The 23187-nt window shown below is 34.1% G+C and overlaps 1 protein-coding gene across 1 annotated transcript; it reads left to right on the top strand.

The window, feature by feature from the left end:
- The first annotated feature begins 4274 nt into the window (after nt 1–4274).
- On the top strand, nt 4275–22334 carry LOC149773819 (uncharacterized). Its single transcript, XM_089945982.1, has 7 exons — nt 4275–4525; nt 8789–9026; nt 10636–10818; nt 12747–12786; nt 16703–16796; nt 20876–21381; nt 22045–22334. The coding sequence occupies exons 1-7, from the start codon at nt 4352–4354 to the stop codon at nt 22193–22195; spliced, it is 1386 nt and encodes a 461-aa protein (XP_089802108.1). The 5' UTR covers nt 4275–4351; the 3' UTR covers nt 22196–22334.
- The last annotated feature ends 853 nt before the right edge of the window (nt 22335–23187 follow it).

The following is a 23187-nucleotide window of genomic DNA, read 5'->3' as shown; positions in this document are numbered from 1 at the left end:
AATCAAACTAGAGCAACTGCAATGGCTCCTAAATCACATAACATTTTAGCACATATTCCAGACCTCAATCATTTTTCATACTCATAATCCTATATACATGCAGGGTAAAGCAAATTTCGTCAAAGGATGCGAATTCCTGCTATGGGTGCATGTATGTCCGTACTGAAACAAATGCAATTCTGCTGCGTTTTCCAGTCGCAAAGAAGAGAAAAAAAATCCCGGTAAGAGAAATAATGTGTGTTCTCTTGTCCTAAAATATCCCATTCACTCAGAGCGACTGAAATAATGATGTACGCAAACTTATTTACTCCAAGATAACCGATGAGTATTCTCATGTGTGTGTGTGTGTCAAAATATGACCGAGAATCTTCATTATTGCACGTATTTACCTGCCAGAATTCTGGCAATTGTTTTTATTCTTTAGAATGGACAGATATTATGCTTATCGATTTGCAAAAGTGTTTATTTCTCAATAGATGTGTGAAGTTGTTTCTGTTTTAAATGCTCATGAATAGTAACAGTTTTACATCAGCTGATCATGGACGCGATGCAACTAAAAAGAAATAAGTATAGCAAGCAAACCTGATGGGTGCCATAACCATGGAAGCTTTCAATTGGATTTGAAACCATTAAAAAATATAAGAATAGAGATCATGCGTGGTTTTTGTCTTGCTTGCTTTTTTTTCCTTTGTCTAATCTGGTATCAACGTTTGCCAAATCCCTCGGGTTTGCTGAAACCCTCGCTCTTCCGGCTCTTGCTTCAAGAACTCCCTCAGGATTAAGGGAACGACGAGTCCATAAAATTACATGTCTGATTTCCTATAATATTTCATCCTAAATATGATGAAAATCCACCGGTGGGTATACCATCCCGGTTAATTAAAAGAGTAATGGGAAATTAACATTAGGTAACAGTTTTTTTTTATTATTCTCTGGACAAGGGGAAATCCGATGTTAAAAATGTCCATCGGTTAAACATGATGCAGCACTTGGGCGTCAAGATGGGAATCAAATGTTAAAATTGTTCGTAGGTTCAACATTATGAATCTCTAGTTGACATTTGTTCCGTCGAGAGCACATCATTGTCTAAAGTGGTTGACTTCAAACGGAATAATGCAACTTTTAACAGGATTAACATTACGTCATAGGTTTAATATGATTGGGTCTCTTTAGCTTCTGTAATGTAAAAACTACACTTACTATTCAACCGACCATCGCGCACTCGTCTACTGACCATACTAGGTGGAAATGCGCACAACACACTATTGGAATCCAATCCTTCTTACAATCTAACATGATTGAATTTGGTGCATCCGACTATATTACAGTATTTCTTCTCTTGTAAAGACGTTGATGTAAATCTCTTGCTAAAAGGATCTTTAATGTCAGGAAATTACATTAAAAAATTATTCAGTGCTAAGGCAGGCAAATTATCATTCATAAGTATCTTACAAATGTTACAAATATGCTATCCTAATCACTGATTTGACCTTTTAGAGTGAAATTATTTGCTACATTGTTAAACTAACGAATTTTGCCTTTATGAAGTTAGGATTTCTTCTAATGTTGTAACATTTTCAATTTAAGTATTTTAAAGACTGCGAAACGCAACTCTGGATTTAGTATTTTGAGTTAAAAGTGCCATATAAAGAATTTGTAAGTAATCATCAGTCATTTTAACTGCGGGAAGTTATTGTGATATATACAAACATAGGTAGAGGGAAGTGCATCACACATAGAGTGATTTCTAGTTGTTAAAAACTGTTGATATATCGTTTCTAATCTCTTTCTCTCTCTCTGTTTGTGTCAGGATCTCTGACAATGTGTGTGTGTGTGTCAGAGAGAGAGAGAGAGAGAGAGAGAGAAAGAGAGAGAGAGAGAGAGAGAGAGAGAGAGCGGGGGCGGAGGCTTCAGACATTTAAACGTTTTCATTTTCTCAGTGACCCATTGAATATTCGGCGATACACCATGGTTTGACAAAGTAAATAATTTGTACCACGTGTATCGTTTAAATCAGTTACAACGCGTTCTGCTCATGTTTAAAAGTCAGATAGTTGCTCCAGTAGTAGTATACAAAAATTAAAAACAAATAATCATTTAATAATGACCCAAGAATGCGCACACTTCATGTTCGGTAGGGAACTCAAAACATTGGTAGCTCTCTTTTCTTTTTTACAGGTTTGTCAATGATATAAACCGCAAAGTGATCAAGTTCTTAAATTTGGCCATCTTTCATAGATAAGGATCGCGTATGTCACCTTTTTTAATGAAGTCAGTGTTGATAATAGCCGCATGTACGGGACAGAGCAATTAAACAAACTTACCTATTTTGTATACACCAGCCATGAATCGATTAGATGTAACTTAATGGATCATTCGATACAAAGGGTTAAATTGCATATAGAGATAAGTAAAAAGAAAAGTGAGGAAACAGAGTTTACTTATTGGAAGAAGGGCGTTTGGTTCAAATGAAATACTCACACTCAACATTTAATCATAAAATAAGAAACACAGGGGCTTTATGTGGGATAGAACGCATGATGGATGGCGTTTCCAGGGCGTAGTTTTAACCATCTAACTGTAAAGAAACTTACTGTAAATAAACAAGTTCCGGTTGTCTCGCTCTCATTTGTTTTTGAGGGGTATAGGGCACTGCAACGGCTCATCCCCACCTCCTATTCCAATCCCCGCCCTTGTTAACACCTGTTCTCGACACTAAATATATTATCATAAATTATATTAATAAGAAATCCAAAACATAACAATTTGGCAAACCTAATCGGAATAATTATGATCCTTCTTTCCTACAATAGAGGGAGAGATAGTGGTAAATGCATATGTCGGCTGTCGATTGAATGTTCCTTTATTTCTTTGAGTAAATTAGGATCAACCGACAGCCTTCTACCTTGCAACCATGCACAGCTTGCCAAAAATACTTGAACTCTATATAATGAGTTCTCACAAAGAATCCATGTTCAAGAGAAAAGGGAACTGATCCTTAACGTTTGAGCTGATGTGAAATGGAGCAAAGTGAATACATAGGATTGAGAGGAAGACTACTCGGGTAGAATTTGGCCAAGAACCTACAGAGATCCTCTTAATAAAATGTTTATGACATAAGTAAAATATAATAGATCTGTAACATGTCAATCGGTGCTTTTTCATGAATAGAGGACGACACCAGTCACAACTTAATATAAAGCGTAGATAGTAAGTGAACACGAAGTGTCAAAATGCGTATTACACTTTCGTTTTTCATACACTACACTAAAAGTAACGTTGTTGTTGTTTCTAACGATATCTGATTTTAGGATCTTGAACTGTTCTCTTAGATCAGCTATATCAGACTATAGCAAAGGTTTATACTTTCGTTTTCTCTTCCTAGTATTATGCACAGCTATTAATACCTGAGGACCACAAAGGGGCTTTGGATGTTCTTAATCTATAAAAAGCTACACCCCAAGCAAGTCACTTTTGTTATAGAATTTCAACTACCGTCAATCGACATGACAATTCTGCTGACAATTAACATTAAAATTAAAACATAAGCTGCATAGAAAAACACTTAAATTTGTGAGAAATTAATTTTGGGGATTTACGGTTAAATAATAAAGACGATTTAGAATAAGTATTAGCTAGAAGCGCGTACAGGTGTTTTCACCAAAACTTTCCAATCTTCCAACAAGTGAACCAACTTCTACGATTGTAATATTACAAAACAAATGTCATCTAGAATGAATCAAATTAATAATTACCTATTCATACCAGCATCTTTCTATGTATTTACACACACACACACACACACACACACACACACCTCTTCGTCGCGGAGCTGCGGCAGCTCATTTGGTAGAATGTCCGACTCCTAATCCAAGTGGTGCGGGTTCTATACCCGCCCAGGCCAGTTTGGGTTCGCTGTCTCAGTGTGTCCTTGGGAAAGGCAAGTAACTTCCATTTACTGGGCTCTATATGGCCAATGATGTGTTTAAAATGCCGTTAAACTAACAAAATCACAATCATGCCATTTCCTTTTCTCTTGTGACATCAGCTAACATATTTTGCCATGTAGGTAGTAAAATCTATCGAAACATGAATAGTACGCAGTCTGAATATCCTCAGCTGTTTTGGTCAAAGTAATAAACCACAATCTGTTCGGACTACCTTGGCTATTTCTACGATTTGACTAACTGTAGGATCGACCTAGAAGTTACGAATGAAAATAAAAATAGTTACATTCGTAAATAACTGACGTGGCCCTAATGCAGATATCGGCATACATTCGGAGTATGATCTGTAGGATTGATCTCTACGTTGCAAAAGCTATACACTACGGTAAATTTCACTTTAGAAAATGGATTTGAGAGTCGCTATGCTACTTGTATCTTGTGTTGTACCTGTATTTTCGAAGACTGTGGATTATTATGCGATTCTAGGTGTACCGAGACATGCTGATGAGACAGAAATCCGCTCTGCATTCAAGAGTCTTGCCAAAATATGGCACCCAGATAAAATGGATGGGATCGAGGTATGTGTAGTGTAACGCTTGCCCCACGACCACAACCGCCGTCTAACTGAGACTAAAATCAAACTCAATATCTTGCTGTTTGCTTCATAATATTATTAAGGCCGTTACTAGAATGATGACGCCCTAACAGTTCTCAAAAGATAATTGTCCAAATGCACAACAGATCATTACTACCTTGATGGCCGTCATTGAAGTACTGTGTTCAGGCTTCTTCTATGATGAATGATATCCGATGCTAAATCTCAAACTAACCTCCTGCCACATCTCGAATGTAGATTAAAAATATATTCTTTCCATAACTTATAACTTTCATTCATTCTTTCCACCGTCCTCCGTAACATCATTGTTTTTGAACAAATACTGCACTCAACAGCGAACACAACTGTAATGTTTTGGTTCTTTAGATGAAGGGATAATTCCATGTTCTGGACACGTGTAAACATACAGTAGGCATACATATTTGCAAGATGACTTCTTCTCAATAAAGGCACCGCGCTAGCAAAATTAACCGAAGTAAAGTAACACCAAAGCTCATCTAAATCTTAATGTACTGTTCATATAAAAGTGAAGCTGAAATGTTGCATCCCTTACTCTAAACTTGCCAATTTACATTACAAGAAGTCCATAGTTGATTAGCTACGATGTGATCCTATACCTTGCAAAGGAGCAAATAAAGCTATTGTCAGTGACAAAAAGATAACATAAGTAAGAATCTACTATGTAAGAACAGTTATGTTTTCAGGGGGTTTGGCTTATGATAAATGTATTAAGCCAAGATAAAGTTAAATATAATGATTGTGTTTACATTAAATGTACTTTGTGGCCTAAGTGATTTGAGCGTAAGCTGCGGATGCGGGACGTCGTGGGTTCGAACCCCGGCCTGGTCCTACCAAAGACTTATAAAAATGGTACTTAAGCTGCCTCCCTTGTCGCCCAGCATTAGGAGGTTAGCGTTAAGACTGCTCAGGCTGGTGTCAGAATAATGTGACTGAGTGGGACATGATGCTACATGTATGCAGAATGAAGCCCCCCAGTACTAGACATCATTCTAAACTGCTGAACTCCAGACATCGTTGCGATATGACTGAAAGATTGTTAAAGCTACTTAAAATATCCAAATTTTTCTCGTTCTCTCTCTCTCTCTCTCTCACACACACACACACCATACTTTGACCACCCATAACAAATAACTCGGTTATTCGCTTTCCACATAAAGCTTTCTATACGATATTTGGTTATTGTACGATACGTTATTCAATGCGCACCATATTTACAACATTTTTTTTCTATTAGGTGGCAACGGACTAATAGAACATTCCATATGAAAACTATAAACGGTATTTTACTGGTGTTTCCACCGTGAAAATCGGCATTACTAATATCATTGGAACATGAGTTTGAGTCTGATCTACGACTTTCGATGACATGGCCTAACGTTTGTTTGTCCGAGTTTGTTACCACTCTAGAGGATGTATTTCTGAGCAGATTTTGGTATATGGTTTATGTTAGAATGATACGGAACCAGCATAATTATGTGCGTGAGTTATGCATAGTGATGAGGTGACTTTCAGTTGACTGGCTGAGTTTATAGACAATGTAATGGCTTAATTTCCAATCAAATTGGATGAAATTTTTTGAGTAGCCTTACACGATCTATAGTTAATTTATCTTGATTATGAGAGAGATATACGGACACCGATGAGTTGGTCTTTCATTTAAACGTCTGGTCTTTTTAGCGTTTGATCAAATAAAGTACATTAGGCTTATATTGGTAAGATTTTCAATGAGTTAAATTATAAGCGAGATCTATGCATCAGATTTTCTAAGCTTAGTTTGACATTTTCTGATCAGAATTCCATCAAATAGGACTTTCAGGAGAATAGAAACATCTAAGACCGATTATAAGCGAAATCTACACATGTCAATGCGCTGCCTGGCATTTAATTAGTTGACTTTTTAACCATTCTAGAGACTATAAAAATTCTCATCAGATATGTTTTGGGTATGCAATCTTACTTCAAGATCTTTGCGAAATGATGATATCTACGTCTTGTTTTATAGTATATGTAAATAAATATTTCGCGAATGAAATTAAAAACATTGTATTTTTTCACTTCAAGAGTAAAATATTTCCTTATACCTACTCAAAAATCATACGTCTTGTTTTTTCAAAATATTTTTATGGCAAATTCACTCGATTTGCATTGATATTTCTATCTCCATTTTGTGCCAATGCAATTAACGGCTGCATTAATATATTAATAAAAGGTTCCGAAATTTACAACAATTGAAGACAGAGCCTTTTTACAAATCTAACTTGCATAAATAATACGTCAAAGTGTGTATTTTGTCAAATTAATGACTATTTTCAAACGGACATGAAGATAATTTTATTTTCGTTATCACATTTTTATTACGCTGATCGATACTGTGAGCATTGTTGAGATGGAGGTACTGTAGAAACATCACAGAGCGGTCACATCCGACATATTGCAGAGTGTAACATCTTCAATCAAATAATTTTAACGAGTGTGAGTTTACTTATGTGAATTTGGGTTCAAACGCGAAGTTTTGGCCTTGGCACGTTTGCAGTAAAATTCGGTAACGGACATAGCACCCAAATTTCGATTGTCACTTAATTTCGGTTGCAATCAATACTTATCACTGGCGGATTTCTCCATCGTTTACAAACATGATTATGGTTGTGTTGAGAGTTACAATCGCTACTTAAACAATTGTATTACTTTATTTAACTAAAATGTGACCGTCTGTCGTAGAAAATAGAAGACACGTGATGATTCATAGATGACAGAATATCAATAGCAACAGTACTTTGTGTTGTGTGGAGTTCATTTTTGCACATCTTGTGATGGCGCCTGCTTACTGATTAAATTAATGGATACTGCAGAGTCTACCTTTCTGACACATTTTAAATTCTGTTCATCGTGCGAGAGAGAGAGAGAGAGAGAGAGAGGAGCTGAAGAAGAAAGAAAATGAAATAGGCATACAAAATTAAATGAAGATTTGAATAACATTCATAACGGTAGATACATTTCCTAAATGGTAAAAGAAAGTAGTTCCAAAAGTGATATCACCACGATGTCGAGATAAATTTCCTCCAACCAACATTTTATTATCAAATGTATAATAAATGTGAGCATAGATGAGATCTGCGCGTGTTAATGAAGTGTTCTGAATTGTTTGATACTGTAAATACTATGAGTCTAAAGGCGTTATTGATGACGATGTTAATCTCCAACTTCGGTACACAGGCTTATTATTATAAATAAATATGTATGTCTGAAGAGTTACATTATGAGCGATTTGTAAGCACGTTATTAAGGCGATTGAGTCTTTGATCCGTTGAACTTTCAGCCATTTGGAAACTCTCCTTTCTATCAAATTTTGATCAAACTTGATATATAGTCTCAAACTATGAATACACCGGATGAGTCTCGTTGTAAGCGAGATGTTCGCATACAAATGAATTAAACAAGTATCTGATAGGCTAAGCTTGCTACAGTTCAAGAAGCTGTATTTCTATACACTGTTAGAAGCGTTGCAAATGTGTTGTCCTGAACAAGCACCGTGCATATAAATGCAGATCATAAAGTTGTTCATATCTCGCCCTGTTACATGTGGTGTAATGATGATGTCGGACATTAAGCATACGAAAAGAGCTTAGGTATGTTGTTTGTAGTGAAAAATTTTAATCACTGGTATAAATTGAAATGTCTGCTTACTAAAATTTTTTATAGGTAACTCTACCATTTACAACTAATAAAAACCTTTCACAGCGAGACAAAAAGATTGGCTGGACATATTCCTACTGTATTATACGTATATGCGGGATTTAATCTAAGCCCACCCACATAGGAGAACATAACATTGCATATTATCGGCGAGAGATATGTGGAATGCTTTATAGTTAAAGACTAGACTTAGCATCCGCAGGATCCACTGTTCTCGTTGGTGGAATGGGTTGTGCTCTGATTGACATGGGAAATAAATGAACAATAACAAAATATGTGTTAATTGAAACACCAGCAAAATAAAAGTGTTACATTACTAAGGGAAGAATTTATATTTATGCATGTTAATTTCATTTTGTAAAGCCAATACCAGTTGTATAGGTGATTGAAATTGGTGTTTGAGTGAACTGCTGCACAAAAATCGGAATCCGTACAGTATAGGTATTTCGGGTTACATATGAATGAGCAAAGGTATTCTCTACTCTCGGTCCGAATTTAATTTTTTTTTCAGTCTTGGGGTGGATCAGAGCGATTCATAGCTATAAGGGAAGCATACGAAGTGCTTAGCAACGGTGTTACAAGAGAGATATATAACAGAAATAATCCGGAGGCTGGAATTTACAAATCCTGGTGGGGTGCATTGTTAAGTGCATGTAATGAATTAACCATTTCATTAAGGCAGAGTGAGCAGCAGAGGAGGATAGCTGAAAAGTCAAAAGACTTTCTTCTTCAATATGAACTGTTTACATGTAAGTAAAGTTTCATTGTAACTGTCTTTTTCTGGACAAATATTCACGATTATCTACATTTATAACAACTATTTTTAGTTTCATCGATTGAACCAGTTAATATCTGTAAAATTCTGCAGCCACGCAAGTTATTTTGTATTTTTGGGTTGTGATGTGCCGATTAGATTTCACAGTAACTTACCGAATTATTTGCATGTCCGGTATGAAATCAATAATTACCCAGAACTACTGCGGCGGAATGGTAATCCAAAATTTAGAAGTTCGGATCCGTTTTGAAAAGTGGGCGCACATTTTAGGATTCATTTTTTCTCGACCGTCTGTTCATTCATAGGTTATACCCACATAGCTGCACCTACAGCTCAATGAGTAACATTCCGACGTTTGTACCATAGGACTGAGTGTTAAGTTGCATTATCCCCGAACAGAAGAAATCTTAATTGAACTCTAATGTACGTGTGTATATGTAGAGTTATGTTGCAAAATTGTATCGAGGCTTATTATAATTATCATTTTTACAATATCAGTTTCTGTTTTCAAGAATCGAATTTGTACTTATAACTATTTAACTTCGTCTCTTTCGACTCTTTCGTTTTATCTCGCTATATTATCACGTGGTTTTGGATAAATTGACACTTGCATTAGTAAGTATATATTACAGAAATAAATGTTACGACAGGGAAAATGTTGTTATATTTATTCAAATTATTATAAATAATCTTTACAAGAACAAATATGAATAGATTATCGGTTATTTAATATTTGTGTTAACAGAAACAAAGCGACTGACACAACAATAGAGTACAGTTTTGCTGAAAATTTATCGATGTTCATATATATATATATATATATATATATATATATATATATATATATATATATATATATATATATATATATATATATATTTATATATATATATATATAAATTAGACCGATAAATGAAACGTTCCTGGTTTTGTTAACTCGTACATTTCTCCAAGATCCCATCTCCTATCTCAAACCATACCATAATACTTAATATTCTTCAAAAAAACGTTGTTGATTCAAATTTCTTTGGACAGGAATATTTGCTTACATTCACCCAACCTGCACCACAGTTATTATTCTTCTTAAAGTTTAAACAAATGCTAGCTTACACAGAAAGTTTTTTCCAAATTGTGTGGTTTCTATAAATATCACAATAACTTTTCCTTCGTATCTGGTCAAGAAAAGACGATGTAACTTATTTTCTATATCACGAAAGAATACCATAATAATAATTCAAGTGAAATCTTCCATCAATGAACCAAATGACAACAAGAGTGGAAAATTCTTAGATTACTTTTATGTTTTGATTAGGAATGATTTTTCGTTTCCATTTTTTCACTGAATATCTATTATCCAGGAGGTGAATTGATGTGTTCGGCTTCAACAAAATAGGAAACGTATTCAACATTAAATGCATTAATTTCGATCGATCGAGAGAAACCGATGAGGATCGTTAATCTCATCGTTACATATTATGATATAGTGTTGGCAGGGGATTGTCTTCGGCATTACATCCCTTTGTTATTGTCTTTGAATTTATATTCCTTAACTATGACGTATGTTTCCTTCTTTTTCTTTTCAGTCCGACTGTTCATAAATGCCGTATTTGAGGTCCCAATATTTTTGTCTAAACTTGAAAATGCAGTCAGTAATTTAAAACACATAAGAAGGGAAGCAAAATACAAAACGTTTGACAAAAGGAATTGGTGGGACCTAAAGAACAGTTTCTCTGCTAGATCAATCAGAGCTTTCTTCAATATCCTTGGTAAGAGAGAAATTAGTAATGGTTTTGCATGCTTTAACTTTGTTTGTTATGACATAGCCATACACTAAATGGGAAGGCAGGCAGAATATATCATTAAAGAGTCTATCAAAGGTAGGTTTCGTTTCTTCAGAGATGTGTCAACAATTGGTATATGTACTATTTCCAATTTCAATTATTCTCATCTTTACAAATAAAATTATTTGCTTTTCTTGAAAAAAAAGAAAATTCATTGAATCTCAGTCTTACATTTTATGGTACTCTGTACAGGACACTGTCTCAGTGAACAGAGTAAGATACGATAAAAGGGTTTTAGAATACTTTTTAATACTTGTCTCTGAATAAATAAATGCCTGATGTCAATAAAATACACAGGCATCTATAATATTGGAGGAAGCTGTGGTAAACTTGTAGTTTATTTGCATGATATAATTATACATATTAAATACAAGTAATACATTTTATCTTTGAAAAACTAATCGTAAGGTTTTGGCACATATGTATATCGTTAGATAATTTATTCAAAACTCATGAAGATCGATTGTAGGATAGGTAGACTCTTTATTGGGTTTAACTGCTCAATCAATAATAAAAATGTGACGTGCGTTAGACAAGACGAGCAAAATTAAATTGAAAGAATATTTGTACCTACTGGTCCTAAGAAGTACTACGATGGTGCACATACTATACAAAATAAGTGTATGTCACTTATGTGTTTGAGATAGGAAGATACAATAGGCTTAAAATTTTGTTTTGCAATGATAAAATGGAAGACGACTAAAACGTCATTAAATATGTAGAGGATATTCACGTTTCCTGACCAGATATAAGGACATCATTCACGAGTTACGTGAAAGCATTTATTATCACTCTTGACAATAAAAATGTTTCCACTTCACAGGTGGAATATTTCCTTATACAGTACCTACTGACAAAGGTAGTTTTTTTTGCATGTACTTTTCTCCATTCAGTTCCATTGCAAGTAGTATTGCATTACTTCAGCGATACATTGGATTTCCGAAGTTTAATAATAATTTTAGAACATGGACATTTCTCAAACTTAGCTCATTCATATAATACTTAGAATTGTGTTATTTTTTAACAAAAAAATAATAACTGTTGTCATCAAAAATAAGGTGATATTAATTTTAGGTAGAAATATCACCGATCGGTTTTATACTACAAACTTCAGAGTGTATCAATTTTTACCATGATTGCTATGTTCAACTATAAGGATTTTGTTCCTTTTTTTCTTTATTTCTACAATTAAACATGAACTGTATGATCCTGGCAGGTTTGCAGTCTAGTTAGATAACAGCGGTTCCACCCGAATTTTGACTGTCACTTAGTTTCTGTTCGCTATCAACACTAAATGAATCTATCCCAAATTTATCCATCGTCTTAAGTTGATTATGATTGTGATGACAGTTAATATCGATTCCTAAAAAATGCTATTACTTTATTTAATGGAGACTGCGTAAAAATCCGTGCTTTTTGTTGTAGAGCGTAACATATTTACGATATTGTGCAAATATGAATTTGTTTTATAGGACGAGTTTGCTTCGATGGGCATGCATTCTTAATAATCAGATCTCGATACAAATAGTAGACCAAAAATATGAGTCGCTGGCATGCATCTGATATAAACGAAATTGCTTTCGAAACATATTTATCAGTTTATGATTGCGACATTGACAACTACAAAATAAAAGCAAGTGAACTGGCTCAGTTTAAATAACAATCGTGCAGAGAATGTTTTCAACAAGCAAGATGGCTGGCGGCAGGTTATTAGGCGAAATATTGTAGTACCGAATGTATGTATGTATGTATGTATGTATGTATGTATGTACGTACTTATGTATGTATGTATGTATGTATGTATCTGAATATCAACATTTGATATTCTAAGATATATCAATGTATATTTTCAGGTCTATCTTCTTTGTGCCTATTTTCAAAATATCTCAGTAGGTAAGACAATTCATTCCTTTCTAACTGGGACTAGAATTGCACAATTATATTACCAATTTCGAAGCACGCATATCTTGATCGTCTTGACTGCAAAAGCTATTAAGAACTGTTGCAAAATATTTATATTCTGGCTACAGTGATAATAACTATATCAGTTTGCCATAGGAACCTTTAAAATCAACAACTTTTAATATTAAAAACAAAAAAACATTTCAATGCATATTTTGACACCCGTGTGACAACTCAAAATGAACCCTTTCATTAACTTAACAGTCATCTATTCATACAACTACAAACGTATTATACTGGTCCAATTGCAGCGGTGGAATTTTGGTTTCTCAAAATCAACTAGCATAGTCAGTTATCTTCCCAATAGATGGAGTTACAGATAAATCTGGTTCTGATATTTGGTCTCTCGGATTTTATCGTTTACCAGAACAAAGTTTAGATTTTGTATTATCCCAAAGAATTCATTATTCATAATACACGCACCAATAAAAACAAATAATGTCTTATTGGCAAACATTTAGCTTTAAACGAGTACAATTTCTTTACTTTTTATTTTCAATCGCTTACCGTAGTGTTCTCTCTTCGCATCGCTTCTATCCGTCTATAAATGTCCCTTTAGCATCCTACCGTACCGTTTCATGCTGTTTCAAGATGTTTTCCAGCATCTGTCTTATAGTTTTGGAATTTGTTTTTCATATCTAATCATATTTAAGCCTTCGTTTATATAAGTGCATGGCTGAAACAATCTTACCATTCATTAACGCTCCTCTTTTTAACAAAATCTTTGATTCCGGCTATTTTCTTAAATAGTGGGAGATCATAATATGTCCTATATATAAGTGCGGTGACACGATCGATCCAAACAATTACAGAGGCATCTCCATTATTGATACTCCATGCAAGATCTTTACTGATATATTGAATACTCGTACATACATACACGTGGGAGAAAGATAATGGTCTGATGGAGGAAGCATAAGCAGGGTTTATGAAAACATATATTCTGCATATGACAATGTGTTTAGCATGCAGACTTTAGAGCATAAACATATCTCTAAAAGATAAGGACGATTTTAGTGTTTGTTGCTGGTGGTGGTAGATTTCAAAAACATGTTTGATAAAGTACAGTTGATAAATTATGGTTATTGATACGAAATGGTATGAATGATGAAACAGTAAACATTTTAGTAGATTGTATAGAAACCTGGAAAGCTGTGTCCGAAGACCCAAAAGTTTAACTATCGATTTCGAACGTACATTAGGTACAAGACAATGTTGCAACTTAATGTCTGTCACGTTTTCCCTTTTTATTAATGATTTGATTACAAAGCTTAAGCTCGAATGGAACAGTAGCGTATTCGTCAAAAAGGATCTTGATGATATTTATGCAGTGCTTTACGCTGATGATGTTCCTAGCTGTGCTGATACGGTTGGGCTCTAGCAGCAACAGACAACTTGCTGGAACGTTTCTGTGATAAAACTGGTATGATGGTCAATCTCATTACAGCAACAATCATTGTTTTCAGAAATGGGGATATCATAAGCAAAATGAGGTTTGTTGTTCGAAGAAAGATATATTGAATGTGTGCCTTACTACAAGTATATGGGCTCTTTCACCCTAAAGTTAGCTTGGACAGATACAAATTAGATACTATTATCAACAGCGATTTGGCTGTTTGAGAGCAGAGGATATTTTCACAGTTTTATATTCTGTGATAAAAGCAATTGCATGCTATGGATCAGAAATTTGGGGATATGAATTTAGAAGAGATATTGAAACTGAGCAATGCAAAATTTTCCAGACAGTCGTCTGGCTTCCTAACAGTTTTCCTAAAACTATCAATAACTTGATTGTTTCACGGGGGTGGGGGTGAGGAAGATACCCACTTTGTACCTTGTATGCTTACGATGCATTAAATACTGACTGAAGTTTATAAGAATGCCTCCAACTCGCTACCCATGCCAACGTTGCTTAATGTTGAAAGGATTAGATGAAACCAACTGGGCCATCGAAGTTAAAGGCACGTTATTTCGCCTCGGTTTTGGGTGTCTGGCTAAATCAAGACGTTGCAGGCAAAAAACAATTTTTCTCACTATTTCGCAAAAAACTGAGGATTCGGGTTTCGAAAACTGGCAAAGCGATAATAACAATTCATATAAATTTGTGTATTTTAGTATGTATAAAACTGAACTTAAACCGGAAAAATACTTATTATGTCGATAATCATATGTATTAAGGAAGTTGTTCGCTAAATTCAGGTGTTAAAAGCACATGCTGAAAGGAGACGGGTACGCTTATTAAGATTGATGGGAATAATAGAGAATATTACTTAAGCCGGAAAAATAACGTTTATTTGGTAGAAGATGAGTTACATTTCGTTTGTATTTGTCCAGATAACAACCATTTAAGAAAGAAATACTTTAATAAGGTTTATTATCACTATCTGTCTGTAGAAAAATTTGTATTCCTCATGGGTCATAAAGAAATTGTTCTTGCTATATCAATTAGGCTTTACGTCTTTGACAATCTTTGATGACTTATACGAATGGTGATTGATACACTTAGTGGTAGTAACACCTTGATAATATCATACACTGATTAGTTAAAGGTGCATTAAATTTTGTAAGGCCTCTGTCTTCCAGAATTGAAATGTGCTATCAATCTAGTTATCATGGTTAAATCGGGCCTATAGCTGCCCGAAATTAACTGTCATAGGCAAACTTATAACCTCAACTCATCTAACACGGCTACAGCGTATTAGTGGCTGTTTGAAACAATCTATATCTTCGGAATACTCAGAGAATGTATTCATCCAAATACATATGAATGCGTAGAGTCCATAACTGTAATAAAGCAGATGTTATAATCGATAAATTTGTAGCATCAGTCTAGTTCATATGGTCACATCAAGGCATTGGCAACGCGACATCAATTGTATCACCGGAAAACTATGGTCAGTCTCTATAAGCATTAACTGAGATAAGCAGGGTTGCATTGGGCACATAGCTACAACATTCAGTTGTATCATCAGAAACGTTGCTGCATCAACCCAACAAGCATAGCTACATCAGTCTCACGGTTGACCGAGATCAGCTTTACAATCGGCATATTTCTGGCAACGATCAAGCTGCCTTAGATATATCGGGAAGATGGCTAGCCGATATCAAACTTTTTCTAAATCAAAATGCATGGCTGTATCGGGCAAATGCTGCTGCCAGAAATCAGCTATATGATCAATAAACATTAGACATCACACCAAATATGTGGCTTTATCGCACGTATGGTTGCTCAAAATCAATTGTATCATCGGTAAGCTTATATAGTATCCAAACTAATGTGCCTATACTCAGACTAAGGGTTACCACCTATGAACTGCATAGTGGGCAAACTAATAGCATCGCCCCAAATAGTATAGATACAGTCAAACGAATGGCTATCCAAAATCAGCTGTATCATGGGCATTATACCAATACTCCATTTACGATACAATCAGACAGATGGCTGTCAAAAATCAACTGTATAAAAAGCCATGTGTACCAGCCATCATAGCTACACTTGTACATTTGGCCAATCGTTTCAAAACATTACACGTATCACCAGCAAACTTATAGCAACTATCCAACTAGCATTCTTTCATTAGGCCTATAGCTGTTCCAAATTAACTGTATCTTAACAGCAACATCCAAGCTACCATGTAATTTATCTTGGATTTTGCTGCCTCAGACATTTTACGTTTGATTAGTCCGAAATAAACGTTTCTGCATTAAAAAATAAAATGATAGCTTTGCATTTTGATTTTGCATAAGGGCCGTTTTATCAAGATGATTGAAGATGTGTCAATATTTTGTGTCGCGATTGTGTATTGAGATCTTTAAATTTGATATCGCTCGACGAATCTCATTTCAGGGTCAGAGTAGTACAAGGACTTTTCTTCTTTGGTAATCTGACTTTATTTCCTGGATTATTGGCCTTTTACGTTTTGCTTCTAGCCTGGAGAAAGGTAAATGTAATTTAAAGTTTAAATATATGTACATTCTTAACGGATTTTAATATAAAAAAGCATATTTAGAGCTGTATGTTTGCCACAAGGTCATCGTACAAATTTTTTTTAAAATAAATATCTCAACGCTTTCCAGCTTGTTTTCATGTGTGTCAAACAATGTTATTGCGCAGACACATCCTTATATATAGATTTCTAGGAATAAAAGCTGAAAACGGGGCATCTGTTTACCTTCATTTTTAAAAAAAGTCTTTTTGACATCTATGCACAATAATTTAGGTACATTACTATACGCTTTGTTGTCTATGACAACAGTCAGAAAATCTCATTCATTAAAGGTCACGTACATTAAGCAACCACATGTCTTAAACAGTTACCTATACAAGATCCTGATCATCTTGTAACTATTTTCTTGTAGTAATGAAACTCTTTAGCTGGTTTCTAGAGCCAATGTTCACATTTTCCACGACTGACTGCTCAAGACGTGTTCCAGCCACACCTCTCTCTTTGTATCTATACAAAGGAGCTACCATCTACTACATGCATACTGGTTATTAATCGAGTATTAAAAATTATTTAGCCCAATGTCATATGGCGCAGGATGACTAAACTTGAGATGGCATTATACGGAACGTGAACGAGGACATAGCTTGTTTTCAATACTTAGTCAATAATAGTTTTATTATACACCTAAAACAAACATATAAATCATAATGTTATATCATAAGAATAACACAATTTAAACAAAACACTATATGAACGTTTGATTGAAAAGTTTAGTAAATAAACCTGAACACAGCGCATTCCTACATATAAATGTCATGACACTGTATTCATATTAATATATATATATATATATATATATATATATATATATATATATATATATATATATATATATATATATATATATATATATATATATATATATATATATATTCATCAAATAATGCAATTTAAGTCTTCTTGTTTTGCATGGACACTTTATATTTAAATAATGAATTTTGCATAATGTTGAAGATATATTCCCATTTTTTTTTTGTTGTAATATTGCTTGTAGTGATTCGATAGGTTAGAATGGACTCGTTTAAACGGAAAAATGTAATTGTTATTACAATTGTATGCTTGAAGACCGTCTGCTATAAGTGACAAAAGTTCTATTTTTATAATCTGTAGATAGCTATATCTTTGTCAAACTGTACATATTCTGTATAAGTAGTGTAAGGTATTAACGACTAATAGCTTTGCGAGGATGAAATGTGCATACGCAGTTGTTGCGACGACTAGAAGAAACTCTGCCTAGTAGTTCTTGATATGTGCGAAATACGTGCAGATTGTCTTTGTGCAGTCTCTATCTAAATTTACTTATACAAGTATTGCAAAAGACCTAAAGCATCCGTAACTTGACCATTTAAGAAGATCTATAACCATCTCCAAAACAACATGTTTTAAAATGTGCTTTGTAACCGTTCGATAGATACAAAAGAGTATTTATCATTCATGGAACAAATAAAATATGCAAAAAAGATATATTGCCACAGTGTGCAGCTAGCAAATAAAAAGTACAGAAAAAATAATTATACCTATAAAATTGTTCAGTTCACTGGAGTTAAAAATACATTAAATATTCAACTATTCTGTTGTTCAACACGAGTAATTCTAACACACATCTTGATATGACAGTCTATTTTCAGCAAACGCCAAGCATCACTTGCACGCTGCTTTGCATCTTTATTTATAATTATATCAAGGCGTCGATTGGAACATGATATTTCATTTATTCCTATCTTAATAAACCTAAAATCGGTAGACTATAAAATTATAAAAATTTAGGAAATTATCGTAAAATATTATTGCTTCAAACTTTGAAATAGGCCTTTAACAAACATTAATATTGAATTAAGTTCATTTCTGCACAACAGGTTCGAAAGTATATATATATATATATATATATATATATATATATATATATATATATATATATATATATATATATATATATATATATTTACGTATATCTGATTTAATGTATATTTATTTTAATTTAGTTTGTTTGTCAGTTTTAAATTTTATTTTAGTTTTCTTAGATGCTATTGTATTGTATATTTATTCACTGGAGATGATATTTTTCCAGAAAATTGGTTGACCTGATTCATTCTTTTCATAAACACCAGGTGTTGGCCTGGATGCTGACCTTGATTCAAAATTAGTAAACAAAGTTCTATTTTTATTTTAAAATGATTGGTTGTTGTCAAGGTCATGATGGTACTTTGGGTTTAAGATGTAAACAACTTTTTTATTTTTTTATTTCTTTGAGAAAATGATTGGTTTTCGTCAGGGTAATTTTTGGTGTACGTGACATAAACATAATCACGTGACCCCCCTTTTGATTTCGCAATTCTGTTTTTTCCATAACTACGCATTTGTTAGTTTTAATAGAGATGTGTAGAGAGAGATTTCTCAGTTTTCGGGCTGTTACACTTGGTATCAAGTTACTTTGCTGTAGCCATATTTATAGTTTTAATTATCTTCAGATCATTTGGATTTCAAAACGATTAATCCTTTATTCTCTGGAAATATTTTGAGGAGTGCTCACACAGATATTTTGGAAAGACAATGCTTACAAATTTAATTTGGATTTCCAACACCGGAGTGCCATTATTTGTATTTCTACAAGGAACTGTAGATAAGCACAGTACTGACTACATCATACGTCATCGTCATCCATCTTGGCTTTTCCATCAGGATTCAGACTTGACATTATTAGAACATTTATTACTAGGACTTTTGCAATTTAATTCGTGGGTTATTCTTGGATTATTTTTGGATTTAATTGTTGAAGCCGTAAGTTCTTATTTTTTCATTTTTACAGAATTTTTCCAGGGAAATAAATTATTTGTTAAATTTTAAAAAGCTTGTTGTTTTCACTCTGTGTTACTGTTTATTCGAGCCTAAACACGTAACACTATATATATATATATATATATATATATATATATATATATATATATATATATATATATATATATATATATATATATATATATATCCCTGATGGATAAACTACAATATCAGCCTTTAGAAGTGAGACCGAAAAATACGTTTACCAACAACCCTGCTTAGCTGTGCACTTTTCTCATTTTTCTCCATCTTGGCTGAACGCAACAGCTGGACCCTTTAGAAATAAGACGGAACAAGTTCTGCTTAACAATACCATACACCGTAGTTTAATGGACGTACAGCCATCAACCCACCCACATACCTGTTATTTTCCCTGGGAATTCCAGATTCCATGACAAGATTGAATTCGTACGGTGTCACCTAACGACAATCATTCTTCCCTAACGTTCACGCTATTCACTCGCTTATCATATTTTTAATTTGTTTATCTTGTTTCTGGCGGGAGTGGGCGGGGAATTTGTTTGGACAAAAATATTTCCTACCCACAGGAAATGATATTCTTGTTCTTTTTTTATAGAAAAACAACCTATTTTATTGATTATATTAGTTAAAAACCAATATATTGAGTCATAATATTAAAAATACCCCGACTTAAACGAAAATCACAGTTCTTCGAGTGGATCGAGCAGCTGCGACAACGGGACGTTCACTATTTACTATTCAGCTGTCTTGTTTTCATTTGTTTTTCGATGCTTGAGCACCGTGAGATTGTTAATCAGCAAATGGTTTTGTCCAGCTACAAAATACATCTCGACGCTTATAGACACCTATTGAAGAAAATGTAATATTTAATGTACTAGAAAAACCCGAGCAGTAAATATATCGGGTGGGGTGGGTACATCCATACAAACCATCTTAAATATAGGAAGTATAGCCTGAAAAGTATACTCTTGCGCTGTTTTGTAGAAATAAAGAACTAATTCTATCCATCATCGTAGCTGAAAATGAAATCTTGAGATAAAATATAAGTATCCGGGTCAGAAAGAGAACTCCGGCCCTCATCATCTAATCCCCTTTCCCCCACCACGAATGGTCGGTCCTTTAATGTATATACAAAATGCATTATGATCTCAAAATGTATCATACCAACTGATTATAATATATCCTTATCTTTTCAGAATGCATTTGTCGTAACTTTTGCTCTGGCTTTTGGTGAGATGGTTGTATACAGGACATTTATAAGTCCAACATTGTCTTATATATGGCACGACGTCGACGAATTTGTGAAAGTGCATCAGACAGATATCTTCACCTACATTATACTAGCAACGATAGTGTTGTTTCCTGTTTTTCTCAAGTGTAGAACACGGTGTCAATTCTTTCCCTTTTGTATATGTGCAATGAGCCACATTGCTCTATGTACAACGGCTTTTAAAGTCATGACATTTTCAGACGCACTTTCGTTCTTCGTCTGCCTAACAATTTTAGTGTTTCTAATTGATAAGGTGTCGACTAAACTCGCTGTCCTAATATACTTATTGGTACAGATAACATCAGGTGTGTATATAGAATCATCTCCGGAGTTATTTGTCTTAACAATAGCTGTGACGATCATCTGCGGGCCGCTCTCCTGCTTTTATAAAGATTCCAGAAAATCGTCTCTCCGTCGTTGGATTTCGGTCAGGTATGTTATAAAAGTAAAAAAAGCAAAAACAATAACAAAAAACCCAGAAGATAAAAAACAACAACAAAAAAACAACAACAAAACAAAACAAAAGAAAAACCAAACAAACAAGCAAACCAGTAATCTTACGGATACCTTAACTATATAACTTCTATAAGGTAATTGTTGGTTAAATAAAATATTAATCATGATTGCGATATTTCTAAACATTCAAGGGACCTTAGAAGGGAGGTTGAAAAATATACATTGACTACATTGTAATTATGGACAGTAGCGTACTAATGGGTGGGGGCGCCAGAGATATGGGGGCGCCCAAACCTCTTTTGACCATCGTCGTCGCCCCGGGCGCCATTTACACTTAGTACGCATCTGATTATGAACAAAATACAAAATCATGTACTGATTAAAACATTAATGGTAAAATAAAGGTTGAAAAATGCTTACACGACAATTCTCACTCCAAATACTGATAATAGTAATCGGACGACACTGAATATTATTGTAACGGTATAACAATCAAGTACAATTAAGTAGATGCTGGCGAAGGGATGACATCGTGACTTTTATCAGACACTCAAGAACGGTGGCGGTGGGTGTGGATATGACATTTGTTCCCTACCTTATCCCGATTATTGGCTTAAACCTTTGACTTCTTATTAATAGGTTCCTACGACGCAAAGCCGGTGCAAACACTCAACAGAACCAGACAACAGAAACGGAAGAAAAGGATATATTCTTCACGAATGAGTTAAACTTTTATTTTACTTTAACTGCTGTTTGCCTGTCAGTAATGTTTATTTATGAATTTTACTAAGAAACATTTTTAAAAGTATTATATGGATCTACATTTTAATACATCTTACTCTCTTCATATGTTTTCTGTATCTGGCAACTCTTTGTCTCTCTATCTCTCATTCATAATACACCTTTTTTATGTTATAATTTCATCAATAAAGCAACAAGAATGTTTGCATCTATGTTTTTATGAATATATTTCTGCTTTCTTATCCCATGGTTAATTAATTTCATAATGAATTATGTATTGTAAGTAGAATCCCTCCTAGTACCCCCGTTATCACAGCAACCTTAATCATAGTTCGACATGATTTACATTGGGATGGGTGGGTTATTTTAGCTTCGTTACCAAGAATATGAACTGGAATATATCGCACTTTAAGCGTTTCTGACATTGTTTCTGTCAACCTCGAAACAAGAATCAGTCTCTCTTCAGCATAACCAAGGTCACAAACACATCCAAACCACAAAATGACGCATGTTCATTGTCGCTGTAATGGAATATTTATGACGGCCAACATCATTCGAAAAACGTGAATAACGTGCATGCATCTTGTTGGCATTGTCTGGAGAAAGTTTCGTGTGCATCCAGTATGGGTCATACATAGATACGACCATATTTTATTTACTACGATGGACCAAGCTTTGCTAATTTTTTTTATCTAAAACAAATGGAAAGTCAAAGGGATAGATCATTCTTGCTGACCTATACATATATCAGGCACGCATGCGTCAACCGACTAAAGTTTAAAGAAGCAAGTTCACTGTACATTCGTCCAGGAAGATAAGTATGAAGTTCCATTTTTTCTCTCGCATGAATGTCTCAAAGGATGCTTCTGGCATGATTATGTTTCTGATGTGCATTTATAAATATATATTTCTATATATCTAAAGGGTAATAGAAAATTATATATATTGCTGCTGCTACGTAAAAAAGGAGACATCACTAAAACTACCATCAAACCCTGCATAGAAATTCATTCATATTTCTTTTTAATTTACCGTGAGGTA

Source organism: Sinohyriopsis cumingii, unplaced genomic scaffold (assembly GCF_028554795.1).
Source record: "Sinohyriopsis cumingii isolate HCF-2022 unplaced genomic scaffold, ASM2855479v2 utg000552l, whole genome shotgun sequence".
Classification (NCBI taxonomy): Eukaryota; Metazoa; Mollusca; class Bivalvia; order Unionida; family Unionidae; genus Sinohyriopsis; species Sinohyriopsis cumingii.
The sequence above is the reverse complement of the archived record's forward strand: the minus strand, read 5'-3'. Positions and strand labels throughout refer to the sequence as shown.